At 34.1% G+C, this 14,064-nt stretch overlaps 1 protein-coding gene and 1 non-coding gene across 10 annotated transcripts in view; one reads left to right on the top strand and one right to left on the bottom strand.

Moving 5' to 3' along the window:
* Positions 1-4,179: 4,179 nt before the first annotated feature.
* The window catches only part of LOC105210013 (TWiK family of potassium channels protein 7), a 57,863-nt gene continuing 47,978 nt past the window's right edge, over positions 4,180-14,064 (bottom strand). For all 9 annotated transcript variants that reach the window (XM_054230561.1, XM_011180723.3, XM_054230566.1 and 6 more), the window contains 7 exons: positions 11,846-12,007; positions 9,406-9,529; positions 8,912-9,061; positions 7,446-7,637; positions 7,241-7,356; positions 6,931-7,023; positions 4,180-4,390 (listed from right to left, as the gene is read on the bottom strand). In XM_054230561.1, the coding sequence (XP_054086536.1) occupies positions 4,235-4,390; positions 6,931-7,023; positions 7,241-7,356; positions 7,446-7,637; positions 8,912-9,061; positions 9,406-9,529; positions 11,846-12,007 (993 nt within the window). In that variant the 3' untranslated portion in view covers positions 4,180-4,234. The remainder of the gene's footprint in view (positions 4,391-6,930; positions 7,024-7,240; positions 7,357-7,445; positions 7,638-8,911; positions 9,062-9,405; positions 9,530-11,845; positions 12,008-14,064) is intronic.
* Trnag-ucc (transfer RNA glycine (anticodon UCC)) lies at positions 11,659-11,730 on the top strand. The gene has a single exon. It is a non-coding gene; the product is annotated as a tRNA-Gly (tRNA).

Here is a 14,064-nt window from a genome sequence, read left to right as displayed (position 1 = left end):
TTTTGTGGTCGTGGCAGTGGTCCGATTTTGCTCATTGCTCAACCAACCTTCCTATGGTGCCAAGAAATAAGTGTGCCAAGTTTTATCAAGATATCTTAATTTTGACTCAAGTTACAGCTTGCACAGACGGACGGACGGACAGACAGACATTCGGATTTGAATTCCACTCTTCACCCTGATCACTTTGGTATACTTAACCCTATATCTAACTCGTTTAGTTTTCGATGTTACAAACAACCGTTATGTGAACAAAACTATAATACTCTCTTTAGCAACTTTGTTGCAAGAGTATAAAAATTATAAGGTCTTAAAGTGTTCGTCTGAATTAAAAAATGTCTTTCTGACAATTAAATTCATATAAAATCAGGTTGGTAGCAATCCACACGGAATGAGATAACTGATAACAGATCGACTTTTAACCCATTTTTTGCTTTGGAATTTTGAATACGCTAACAAAACCCACAACTATGTATTCATCAAGACAAAGACACCTCTTTCAAGAAGGCAATCAGAAATTATTAATTATTATTCCACAATGAACTGCAACTCATACGACGGGCAAATATTATTGATTCAAAACAAAAAAATGTATGCACTTATGCTTAAACTTTATTTAAAATGGGTCATGAGCTTACCTACATAAATATTATATATTTTGTTTTTCTATATACGTACATACATATTTATATAGATGTTTCTAAAAGCACTTGTAGTTAAGTAAGAATAGCATATAGATCTTCCATTCTAAAAAACAAAAACAGAAAAAAACTTGCACTTACGTATATCAACAATGCAATGCGTCATATTCATTCAAATTGCATTTCAGTGAATTTTCCGTTTTGCTTGACTTTTTTTAGTAAATGTATGCATTAACAGCCATTTAAATTGCAAGCTGGTCGCCGTTCGGTTAGTTTTATAGTTTTTGAACTATATGTGATACGTCGCTTATGTCTATATACATATCTGTTAAATAAATATATGTAAATAATAAATATATGAAAGAGCTTAGAAGCTCCTATGTGGAATATGTATATATGTGTCTGCGAAGGTGAAGTAAATACAATTAGCAAAATTTAAAGACTTTGTTTTTGATTTTAGTTGAAATAGTAGATATATAAAGATAAAGATATTGAAGATATATTTTCTAAGTAAGCGAAGAGTTTATATTTTAAAGACTTTTGGTATTATCTATCAACGATCGATCGATCTTTAAATGATATTATTTTCGGAGAACAGTTTGTATTTTGCTTCAAGAAACCCCAGTCTTGATTCTGTTCCCGTTCATTGTCGATCAAATTCTTTCCTAAAAGCACTTCCTTGAGGTCTGAGAACAGAAAAAAATCCTTGCGGTCTGAACCAGAGAGTATGGTAGATGCAGAAGCAATTAAGAGGTCAACTCAATCATTTTCATTGAGATGAAGCGAGGTGTATCACCAAAGGTCCGCTATTTCATCCTCCGAAAATATATAACATTTTGTTTTGTAGTTATAGAGCTACATCCAAATTGTATTACACAATTTTTCTGCCAAATTGAAAAATATGGAATTGATTGAATTTTATGGGTTCCACGTGGGCTGTTTTCCATATTCTAGTGACAGTGACATTGGTTTTTTAGACTTGAAGTGCAATTTATATTTTAATATTTTTTTTGGATTATGAAATCTCATTCGATACCGTTCAAACTACTTTAATTAAATTATTCGGACAGGTGGCAACCAAGCTCAAAAATTGTGTGTCTATAGAAATCTTTGAAGTTTGTTATAATCCACGTTCAAGTATTTTTTTAATAGTAACAATTTAATTAATTAAAAAAATATAAAGGTGGCAACCCTCAGCAAAAATATTTTCGATATTTATCTAATTTATATTATTTTGTTCTGGTATTGTAATCAATTATTGTTGTTAGTGTTTTTTTCTTTTCGCTTTTGTAACTGAAATATTTAAACTGGTGGCATCTCTTCTAAAAAAATTGTAAATTGCAAATTGCTTTTGCAGTTTTTCTTTTATTTAATTTCTTGACTTTGAATTTTCTATAAGGTGGTTTTTTGTCTTTGTATAATCGAACAGGTGGCAACCTTAAATTTTTTTGTCTATTTTTTACATCATAAAATAGAAAAATAATTAAATCTCCACTCTAACTATGTGACACTAACTAAATTTAAGTGTGACGAAATTTCGTTGCGTAACAGAATTTCGTTGCAGTGCCATAAATTTTAACAATTTGTCTTCGAAAGCTTCACTGCACTCCCAAATACGCCAAAAAACTTAAGCGCAAACATTATTATGTTCACATTAATAGTTACATATATGACTATGGTATGAAATAACTCATATTCTCTATGTAATAGAAAAACCAAAACATTTATATACTCATAGCGCCATAAATTTCCCAACACAATTATTCAACACGAAATCAAAATATTTAATAAACTAGTGAGTTATGTTTAGACACGCGCATAATGAGGGAACATCCTTCTGTGTTTACATACATACAGACAGGCTGCCATATAAGCACATACAAACATATGTACAAGCCACACACTTATACATAAATCTATTCTTCAAACGTACTTTCTCAGTGTCAGCACTGTGTACCCCCGAGTTCCCCATTTTAACTCTCTCACACACATACAAACCCACACGCAAAGATACATTCTTTTTGTTTTATTTTTTGGCGGTTTCCTCTTTTTTTCTACCGTTATCACGCAATTTTATGGGCGAAATGTGCTAAATGCCTGACATTTATGTTAATATAGAAATCATGAGTTGTTGGTAGGTCGCGTGCGCGCAAAAAAAGGGGAGTTTGAGATATGGGTAGCATAAAAGGTTATTACTGTTAGTTTGAAGTTACATTGATTTATTTCGGAAGAAATATGCTAATGCGAACATATGCATAGACGAGTATGTTAAGTACTAATGGAACTAATTTTGTGTGTTATTTATGGGTGTAAATATGTGAGAGGCAAATAAAGCCGCGAGCGACTCCTGGGTTTGGGGGTGAATGAATGATGAGGTTAGAATATAGGCATTTATAAATTTTTGTAACGGGCTTATAAGAAGAAAATGAGGAAGAGATTATATAGAGGAGAAGCGATGGCTATATATCAGTTTAAATTAGAGGAAATATATATTATTTTGCATTATAAAATATTGGAAAATTTTAGTTGGGATAAAAATAAGGCTGGGGGTCACTTGAGGTCAAGCTTGGGGTCATATCGAGGTCAAAGGAGTTCAAAGCAGAAGTCAAGCGAGCTCAAGTTAAGTATAACGTCTGTTTAAGTAATAGATCGGGAGAACCAGGTTCTCATATATACAAAATATATCAATTCTCGATATTCCGGACTTACAAATTTTGCGTAGAAATATATTCGTGAACATATTTTCGTTTAATAGTAAAAGTCAAATCAAACCAATACAAGCCTTTCTCTAGATCCAAGGTACTGTAGAGATTAACGATTTTCTTGTTAATTTTGTACAAAAATGAGTAACACAAAAATTTATATTTAAGTCTTTTTTATTAAAAGTAACAAATATTATAAGTAAATCAATACAATACGCTACGACTTAAGCTAAATAAATAACATAATTGCTACTAATATGTAGTTGTTCTACTGCTACACTGTAAGGATTTCACTTTACTGGCTCCACTTGGCGTTAGCCATGCCGTATGAGTGACTTTTCCAACTTGCGCTCACTCGCACTTTTTTGTTTATAATAAATTATAAAAAATATTACAGTTTACTAATTTAACATATAAAATCAAAGTCTAAAACTAAAAACTACAAATATCGCTGCTATTTATCTACCGACTACAACCACACTCAATTACTTGCTAATTACATTTAAATTTATGGAAGCCTTACTCTACTAAGCTAGACTTAGATATGCTTACAAACGATTTCCAAGCTTTCGTGGTTGCCTATACAATCAATCAATTGTTCGCAATATTACATACAGACAACATAAAGTTAGTTAGCTACAATGCCGGCGACGGCCTAAAAGTATGCTTGGAAATTACAGTTTCGTGTTTTAGTGCTACTTAAATGTTTATTGGCGAGTTTCTCTTTCTTTCACTGTTTCTTGTAAAAATTTGTGCGCTTCGTAACATTAAATTGAACTGAAGTGAAATTATATTTTATTATTAATTGCTAATTTTATATCTTACTCATATTATCTTGATTGTTATAACTAGACTTAATTATTTTGTAATTGTAATTTAGTACCGTTGCTTAGCTTAGACCGATGTTTCGTAAATGACTATTTTTAACACTTTTGGTTTGTTCTCTTGTGCCTCTTTCACTTCTTTGAGCAGCGCATTGGTTATGGCCTCCAATGCGGCAATGTCCGCATTGTCCTTCTTCGTGCCGGTATTCCATTTGGGCATTGAGACCTTTGACATGAGGGAAAATAATACAAATTATTTTTTATTATAGATACTAGATGAGTGAAGCTTATAATAAATATGTGTTTAAGTCTTTTTTTGGGTATTTATTATGCATGTGAGCTTATATAAGCTTAAGTTTTGGAAGCACTGAAGATCAGCAAAGCTTTTTATGAAAGCTTTAATATTAAATTAAGCTTAAATATAATTGGAAATGATTTTTAAAATCAAATAGTATTTGAAATTTAAATAAACTACAATATTAAGATTTTTAATCAGAGCAGAGCATACAAGTTCATTGTTTTGGTTAAAAGCTTAAGAAAGCAGCAGCAGTATTTATATATCTTAAGCTAATATATGACGGAAATTATAGGTCTAATGTTTGTCTATTATTTATGTGGAGGATGAATATATAATTTTTTAGGATAAGGTAATATTTGTTTTTATGGAAATAGAATTGCTCCTATAAAGTGGATGAATTATTTAAATTTGTATGACCAAAGAAAATCGAGAAAAATGTATTCCAATATTTGCGCTGAATATAAGCTTTGCATGAAATAAAGCGATAATTTTGCTTTTCGGCTAACTTATATTTTTAAATATAAAATATCTTGAAAAGCTTACGGGTAATAATTTCTTTAATTTTACATCATCTACCGAACGCTATAGTATTTAAAAAATAATTAAAATGTAGTTTTCGAAACATTTGGTTAGTAAAAAACAGTAAGTAACGACATATTAGAGTGGAAAATATTTTAGAACTAAAATTATTAATAAAAGCATGTATACAAGCATAAATACATGTTATATTTATGTACAAAATCTTAGGATCAATTGATCAATTCAGAAAAGGAACTAGATTCTAAAAATTCTTTCGAACTTTAAACCCCCTATATGAAGCTTACGTTAGCCATAGGATTGATTCCTGGCCGAAATATCAGAATTGAACTATTTGAATCTTATTGTTGGAGACGAAATAAACCAACAAATAACGACATAAAGTAGTTATACCATCAAAGATATTAGATAGTTTCCCTAGATGGCACATAAAATTATATTAGTGGCCTATCAGAGTATATAACGAAGGTGGAGCACTTCGATTAATGATAGAAATCACTAAGTTGACCAATATAATAGTTTTAATTTCTTATTAAGAGTATCCGAATAATTTAAAAAAATTATTTGATAAAAAAAATCATGGTCGAGGTTAGGTTGGGATAAACCGAAAACGACGCAGAAAAAAATGTTTTGAAATCCAACGTATAATAAGAATTAGATGTCATGGATGGATCGAAGCTCAAAGGGAAGGTGGGAAGAGGAGTCTTTGGCCAGCAGCTCTCAGTCAACTCCAGCTTTAAGCTGCCTGCCGATTGTTGCGTCTTTCAGGCAGAGATAGTTACCTTGAAGGTAGCAGGATACATACTGCTTCGTAGTTCTAGGATAGTTAGGAAGTGTCGAACATTTTTATCAGTAGCTTTGAACTTCTTTGAATTCCAACTTGTGGGGGGTACCCCGCTACTGCGGAATCGCTGGAAATTGCAGTGGGAATCAAGTTCAACAAAGAGTACCTTAGCCACATTGACGCCGGAGGGAAAGCGAGTGAGAGATCCGTGGTTCGATCCGTTGTTCGAGAGAACATTTCTGAAAACGATCCTTCTAGCTGCTATCCCTTAGGAAGCATCTTCATTTCTGAAAACGGTCCTTCTAGCTGCTATCCCTTAGGAAGATCATTGGTGTGCTTACTGGAAATTGAGTAATAGGTACACATGCGTCGAAATTGGGGACCAAGCCAGACGCAAGTTGCCAAAACTGCTTGGAGGAAACCGAATCGTCCAAGCACTTCCTCCTTCAATGTTCAGACGGAATGTTGACGGAAACCGACATACACCGGCTTAAGAACTATGTAAAGCGCTTTGTCTAATTTTAAGGGTCTTTGGATCCGTTAAGAGTATTAGGGTGCCACAATAGACATCGTATGTCCAAGTGGTGCAGAGAAACTTGCAGTCGTGGAGATTTATCCCTTGACCTAACCTAACCTTAGACCATCTACTAGCTTAACACAACTGCGGACTAAGTATTTTAAAGGAATTTAGACAAAAAATAACTTTCTGGCTCTTGAATGGGTTTTTGATAGCAGCTTAGAGTATTTTGACTTATCTAAAATAGAGAGAGTTTTGGTCTGTTCGGGAAGGGGTTGCTCATGGAAGTTTATCGGAGATTTATAATTTGACCATAAAATAGTCAATGAAAGTAATGGGTTTTAAGTATAGGTTCCATAAAAATAGAACCTTACTACTCAGGGTTATCTGAGTTATAATAATCTTATGGGTCAATTATCTTTTTTACATATTTACATTTGCGAATATATACAGTTATATGTAAGTATAATACTATAATTATTTCATTAACGATTAATCCATATTAGAAACAAACTAAAACTATTAAAAATAGTTTTTGTTTATCATAAAGAAAAACCATTAAACTATCTACACAATTAAGATTCCTCGCTAACTTTCACTATGAGCAACTACAAATACAAACATACATACCGTTAATACTTTTTGCAAGGCCATGTAGTCCAAACCATAGCCAGCAGTTTCGCCTAGACGCCGCAATGTCTCCGCCATCGGACCGGAAAGTTCCTAGAAGCAATAAAGAAGTGAAGAAAAAAAGAAAAACAAAAAAGCAGATGAAAAAAAAACGAATGAGAAAAACGAGCGCGTAAAGACAACAAACAACAAAGAAGCGTAGAAAGAATAAGAAGTGTTACAAAAGTTTCATAATTGATTTAGCCCAAACGCGTCGAGAATTTATTGCCATGCAGCTAATAATAACCGTTACACAGCATGCAACACTCACTTGCAGCTTCGCCCAACTGGTGGCATATTGTCGACGCACCAGCTCGATAATGGTGGAAGTTAGCGCCAGACCGATGAGAATGTATAAAGTGCAGAGCAGCATGTAATTTGGTTTTTCTGCAATGAACGAGAAAAGAAAATAGAGATAATAATGAGAAAGCGAGTGGATGAGAGAGGGGAGAGTAAGAAGTGAAAGCTCTACATACTCGGCACCAGATCGCCAAAGCCAATGGTTGTCATTGTGATGAAGCAAAAGTAGAATCCGTCAAAGAATGTCCAGTCATCCTCCCACAGCAGCAACAACCAAGCGCCCGCAGCCAAGTAGACGCCCAGAAAGCAAACGGCCAAAACGGCGTAGAACCATGTTTTGCCAATGAAATTCGTAAAGTTCGGTACTTCTGCGAAAAAGATGAAAATAAAATATAAGTGGAATACAAAGGATGCGTGAATAAGTAATGTCTTCAGCGATGTGCATTTATATTTGCACACACATATGGTCCAAATAAGAAGGCAGACAAAACGAAGTTCTCAAAAAATGTTTAAGACTGAATGATGAATGAGCTACAGTTCCAGCATTTATTATTGGACCGAATAGGCCACGTCCAGCACGCAGTGAAGAAAATATAGCAGCCGCTCGACCTTCCCAAGCTACATCGCCTCGCTCTATGGGCTCTTGTGAAGTTCCAAGAAGATCCGACGTTTTCGAGCCAAATTCTGTTCAGCGGTTAGACCCATTTTTGGCTTAATTTAGATAAACTAAATTTCCGCATTTGGGACGAATATCAACCCAAAGCAAAAGAGATTCAAGAACTGGCATTTCATCCAGAAAAACAACGGTTTGGTGTGGTTTGTAGGCCGGTGGAATCATCAATAACCGACTATTTGATGTCTGAAATTGCAGCTCGTGAGCTGGGTCTTGGTTTCAACAAGACGGCGCCACATCACACACCTCGCGTCAATCAACACGAGCGAACATTTCGGTGAGCAGCTAATTTCACTTTTTGGGCTGATCGATTGGCTACCAACATCGTGTGATATCACACCGTTAGACTTTTTCCCTTGGAGATATATAAAGTCTAAAGTCTATGCGGTCAAACCCACTTCGATTCAGTCCTTGGAGCAAAACATCACACGTGGCATTCCCCAGTTACCAGTCGAAATGCTCGAACGAGTTATTGAAAATTGGACTCAACGGATGAATCATCTGAAACGTAGCCGCCCCCAACATTTGATAGAGATAATCTTTAAAAAATAAATTCCAAAGAATGTTTTTTAGAAAAGTAGGAAACCTGGAAATGGATCACACTTCACTATCAGCAATGCCTGGGAGAAGTCTTTTTGGATATGGCTAGATCTATTGAATAAAATAAGATTTTGAAGTAACGTTCGAGTCAGAATCTACCGAGATGATTATAATGACTCGATGACCAACGATGTATGCTGGGGATCTATGTTGGCGAAATGCAACATTGAGGAAAATGTATCCGTAATTTCGGAACAATAAATGCAGGGGTCTAATATTTGGTAAACTTTCAATGACAATATCGAGAATATCGTCAAAATCGAATTAATTCAAAATTGCATTCGTCTGTACTTATTATATTGACCACAGCTGTATATACCTGTACGGAAATGTGCATTTTCGAGAAGTTGGTGCTGTTGCACTACTTACTTGGCATATATTTGCCCAGCACTGAGACGGCCGTCGCGAAGAGCCGACCCCAATCTGCGATGACGGTGAGCGTAAATGGAATGCCGATCAGCGCGAAGCAAATGCAGAACGCACGTCCGCCTGTCGTTACGGGCACTATGTTGCCATAACCTAAAAATAACGGTAAAAATAAAGTAAATATACATTTGGTGGCCGGCAGGAAGAAAGCAACAACATTTTTCCACACAGTATGCAAAAAGGATGCCGAAAGGATGGAAAGTAAAAGTTTTTCTGCTTCACAGCTTGACTTACTCCTTTCTTCCCCCGTTTATAATGTGCATGTGTTTATTATTCACTTGTGTTTTTGTTTATATTGCTGCCGAACATCTTCATGCAAAAATAATATTTGAAATTGCTTTTGTTTTTCTGTGGCTTTCAAGCACAGTATGAACTGTTGCTCATAGCGTCTTTATATGTTTGTATGTGTGTCTTGCACTGTTGCTTTGGGCACTTACCTATTGTCGTTAACACAGTCGATGAGAAGAACACAGCTTGTAAAATGCTCCAGCGCTCATAGGGCTCTGGAAAGTCTTTATCGGCCTGAATGAGTAGACCACCCTCGGCGGCTTCCTGCACGGCCTGCATGTGTGTGTGGGGTAATGAGATGATGTTATTATTATTATTATTATTTATACATAAGGGGATAAGGATATTGTATGTGTGATGGGTGAGTTTGATAGGTAAATTTTGGTTGACATGCTACACTTAATGGCTTTGTCTTGTTTGCCGCAATTTACATAAATTAAACGTTTTTGTTATTTCCTATAGGAACATTGAAGTATTATATTAATGGGCTTAAGGGGTTAGGTCAGTCTGGGATTTTCAAAAATCGATTTTTTTTTGGCTTAAAGGATTATTAAATTTGTAAAATATTAGGAAAAATATTTATTTAATTCGTTTTATTGTTGTAGCATTTCTAAAATCACTGTTGCTTTTAAAAGTTGGTCCTCTAGTCGCCATTTTGCATCACAATGTCAACAAAAATATTTTTATTCACTTAAATTCATATTTAATGAAATCTGGCAAAGAGAAATTTTATAACTTTTTATGTTTTCCACAGCTAATTGTTCAAATTAAGAATTTTTAAGGGTTCTGAACTGAACTAACTCCTTAAAAGTCATTCGCTTAATGCTACCTTATTTCTTTTATTCATTATAATGTCAGTTGTAACTTGAGATCCCTAATTCCTCAGTAAATTCCCTATAATATTTTGTTTTTGAACTCTGGACATCGTTTAGATAGACTATAAGGTTATTCTCCAAAGTATCCTTCAAAGCGGGTTAAATACTCAGAAAATAAGTAAGGCAGAGCTAAGTTCGGGTGCAACCGAACATATACTCTCGCAATATATTTTTTAATTTTATTAAGATAACGCACATTTCGTCACGTATACTCGATGTAAAGTCCAATAGAATAACGAAAATTATTATTTGTATTATATATATGGTATATACATTATATCCAAGACTATATGTTTACTTATTCTTGTTAAGATATCTCATATATTTCCTGATATATACGATATAAAGTCCATCGGAAGTTTGAAAATCCGTTTATCGGGTTTATGGCGGCTAGAGGAAATATGCTCATTTTTGGCACAGAGTCACAATATTAAAAGAAACACATCTCCATCCACATTTCATTCGGATATCTGAGAGATTTACAAACATTTTCAGTAAAAAATTACACAAGCACTGAGGAGCCTTGAATAGTTATAGTCCGTTTTCGGCGACATTTTGACGGCGTTGCCACACTAGAAATACATTATTTATGCAAAGTTTTTTTCCGATATCTTCACTGGTGAACGAATTAGAATGACTTCTTTATTGTGGTACAAGGAAAAGTGTCGTGGTTGTGAACCGATTTCGGCCATTTTCAAACTATACCATTGGAATCAAAAAAAATGTTTTGAACCTAATTTCGTTGAAAATGGTCGAGTAGTTTCTGATATAATGTTTTTAATCCATAAGTGGGCGACGCCACGCCCATTTTCCATTTTTAATATGAGTGAAGCTATTTTCTGCCTTTTTCGTTAGTGAGTTAAAGAACTCAACATTACCATTGAATGGGAGGTAGGCGTGGTTATAAACCGATATAAAGAAAATGACTACCAAAAGTTTAGTAGGTATAACTTTAGTAGTTCATGATATATATAGAGGCCCACTTTTCCAAAAAAAATCATTCAAATATGCTTAGTGTGATCCTCTGTATAATTTTTTTTCATTTACGGCTTACTTATAGCACTTTAAAGCCATTTTGAGGGCGTGACCCGATTTCGGTCTAATTTCGCCCATCTGAAAAACAAACCCTCTCATGGTGCCAAGGAATAATGTAAATTTCAAACAGACGGACTGACAATCATATTTCAACTCTACTCGTCACCCTGGTATATACAATCTTATATCTAACTCGTCTAGTTTTAGGTGAAAAAAACTATGATACTCTCTGTGCTACATGTATATATTATATATTTACATAAATAAATATGTATATATTTAGTATAAAACTTTAGAATATTGTGACACTTGAAAGCAACACACTGCTGTCATACGACATAAAGAGGTCATTGGCATGCGCTCTTATCTCAAAATAAAAATAAAATTAAATGAGTTACACAATCATGTAGTGCTTGGATTAAACTACAAGTGCGTGAATTAAAGTGAGACTTCGAGAGTATGCATTTTGAAGCAGCAGCTAAAGCCTATGTGGCGTTGGTGGTGTAATGGTCAGCATAGTTGCCTTCCAAGCAGTTGATCCGGGTTCGATTCCCGGCCTACGCACAAGATTTTTTTTGCGGATTTTATTATAAAATTGCTGAATAATAATAATATATGCTTTATAGTTTAGCATTTCCGTACTTTTCATAAATTAGATTATATTAAGTACTGTACTCACCACCTCATATTTTGCTAACTCCTTCGCTACTAATTCGTTAAAATTTAACACATCTGTATTATTTAATATGGTCGTGATGAATTTTTCGCGATGTGTCTTTACAACACCCTTCAAATACTGCAAACGTTCCAATTCAGCAGGACGTTCCAGTTGACGGAAGACCTGACATGAGAGAAAAATAAAAACAATGATAAGAATAATTGTCTAGAGTAGAACTATTAAAGGTATTCAGAGTAGACAGCTTCGGGTGCTATTTTCAGTCTCTTATTTACCGTTGTGAACTACAAAGTTTCTTAGAAAAAAAAAATAAAAGACAATAATGCATCCAAGAATTCCCTTAAATTCTTCTTTCTTGCATAATCTCGCGCTGTTGTTCTGTTATTTATCTCGCACCGCTAGCGGACAGCTTGTTTAAAGCAAAGTAGACAGCTGTTTGCGCTGCGACGGAAGGTAGGCGGTGGGCGCTCACGCTAAAGAGTCCATTGTGTTTTTGAATGATTTTCCGCGAATTTGATGGATTACTCGATTATTTGAGCAAACAAAGCTGATGTGTGCTGCCGTCGTTTGTTTCTGCTTTGTGCATCAAATTTTTATGAACTTATGAAACGGTGGATTTGACTAACTCATATGTAAGGATATCATTGCTGCTATTTTCGTTTATAGGTTTGTGTTCGGTTTTGAGGTTTTCGTTGATTTTGTGTTTCAAATCTTTTTATTGATCTTTAATGTGCATTGCAGTTAGTCTGCGGCGGCAATAAAGTGATAATTAGGACAAAGCATTTGTTTATATGTACTTTCCGCTTTTATTCACATGAGAGGAATAAATTTTAGTCGCAAACACACAGTTTGGCAGCATTAAAATATTTTTTAGAAGATTTAAATGGTTTTTTTTAGTTATTTTTGGTATGAAAACTTGGCACGATATGAAACCTTTTTGATCACAAGATTTATAGTTCAGCTTTGGCTTGTTATTAGAAATGATATCAAATAAAATTTGAGCATTTAAAAATATCTTTTATGGATGAAATAATCCACAAAACAAAAATGAAGTTGATATAGGTTAGGTTAAGTGGCAGTCAAACGACGCACCTAGGCCTTTGAAAGGCCCATTGTGATAAGTTGATCTAGAGAGCTGACAATCTCAGGATCTCAAAACACTATCGATATTTGATAGTCCAAAGAAATCATCGATTTTTTTAAATAAAAATTTAATTCTTCTGTCAGACAATGGAATATTTAGTAGAACAGCAAAAAAAAAATATTTTTCAATATGTTGAGTCCAAAGTCTATTTTTTGGCTGAATATTATTAGATTATTAGTTCGAAAAATATCTAGAATGTTTGTAAATTATCTCATCTTCGAAATTTATAGCGTATTTATAGTAATGTTTACGAAAACTAATGATGGCGAGAACGGAAATCTGAAAATTCGCCAACAACGTCATCGATTTTAATTGTTTGCATGATAAATGCGTTTGCCTGGCAACATTTGTCTTAATTAGAGCAAATGTATGCGAAAATTTGGAAATAAATTATGTTTATAAGCAGCTGAGTATTTAATAATATTTTATTTGATTTAGTTTATTGCATACAGAAATAATCGAATTTTTTAGTATAAACAAAGGGGTAAAATATGCGAAAAATTATTTATGGAAGATTTCTTGAATAGTACAATATTGCTCTTCCATAGAGGAGAGCCGATTTGGTGAATGAGTGCACTATGTATTAATCTAATTAATTCTGGCTGATGTATTCTGTCTTAAATCATACTCTTGGGTGGGTCAAATACGTTCGAATAGATATAAAGTATTTTTTCCAGGTCTTCAAATCTTGACTTTAGTCTAACTCGACTTAATATATTCTATTACTACGTAAAGTTGAGGATTCAAACATTTTTCATATATTTAAGGACCAACCTATCGTTGCCATATTTGTAGTCACGTGACGACCTCAAGTGAAACTGAGAAATCAATAAAAGAGTCACGTTGCCGCTTAGCAGCCCATAGTCTTAGTTAAACACAAAGATCACCCAAAGGCACTGACATGTATGTACATATATATGTATGTACGAGTATATATAATCGATTTCCTAGTTGAAAATAAAAACACGTGCGTCTTCTGTGCATACATACATATATGTATGTGGTTAAACTTACTTTTGGATTTAATATGCGAGAGGCATTTTATTCATATGTGGTTTATTCAATTGGTCGAAAGAAT

The sequence above is a fragment of the Zeugodacus cucurbitae genome, chromosome 5 (genome assembly GCF_028554725.1).
Source record: "Zeugodacus cucurbitae isolate PBARC_wt_2022May chromosome 5, idZeuCucr1.2, whole genome shotgun sequence".
Classification (NCBI taxonomy): domain Eukaryota; kingdom Metazoa; phylum Arthropoda; class Insecta; order Diptera; family Tephritidae; genus Zeugodacus; species Zeugodacus cucurbitae.
This window is presented reverse-complemented; position numbering and strand designations above follow the sequence as displayed.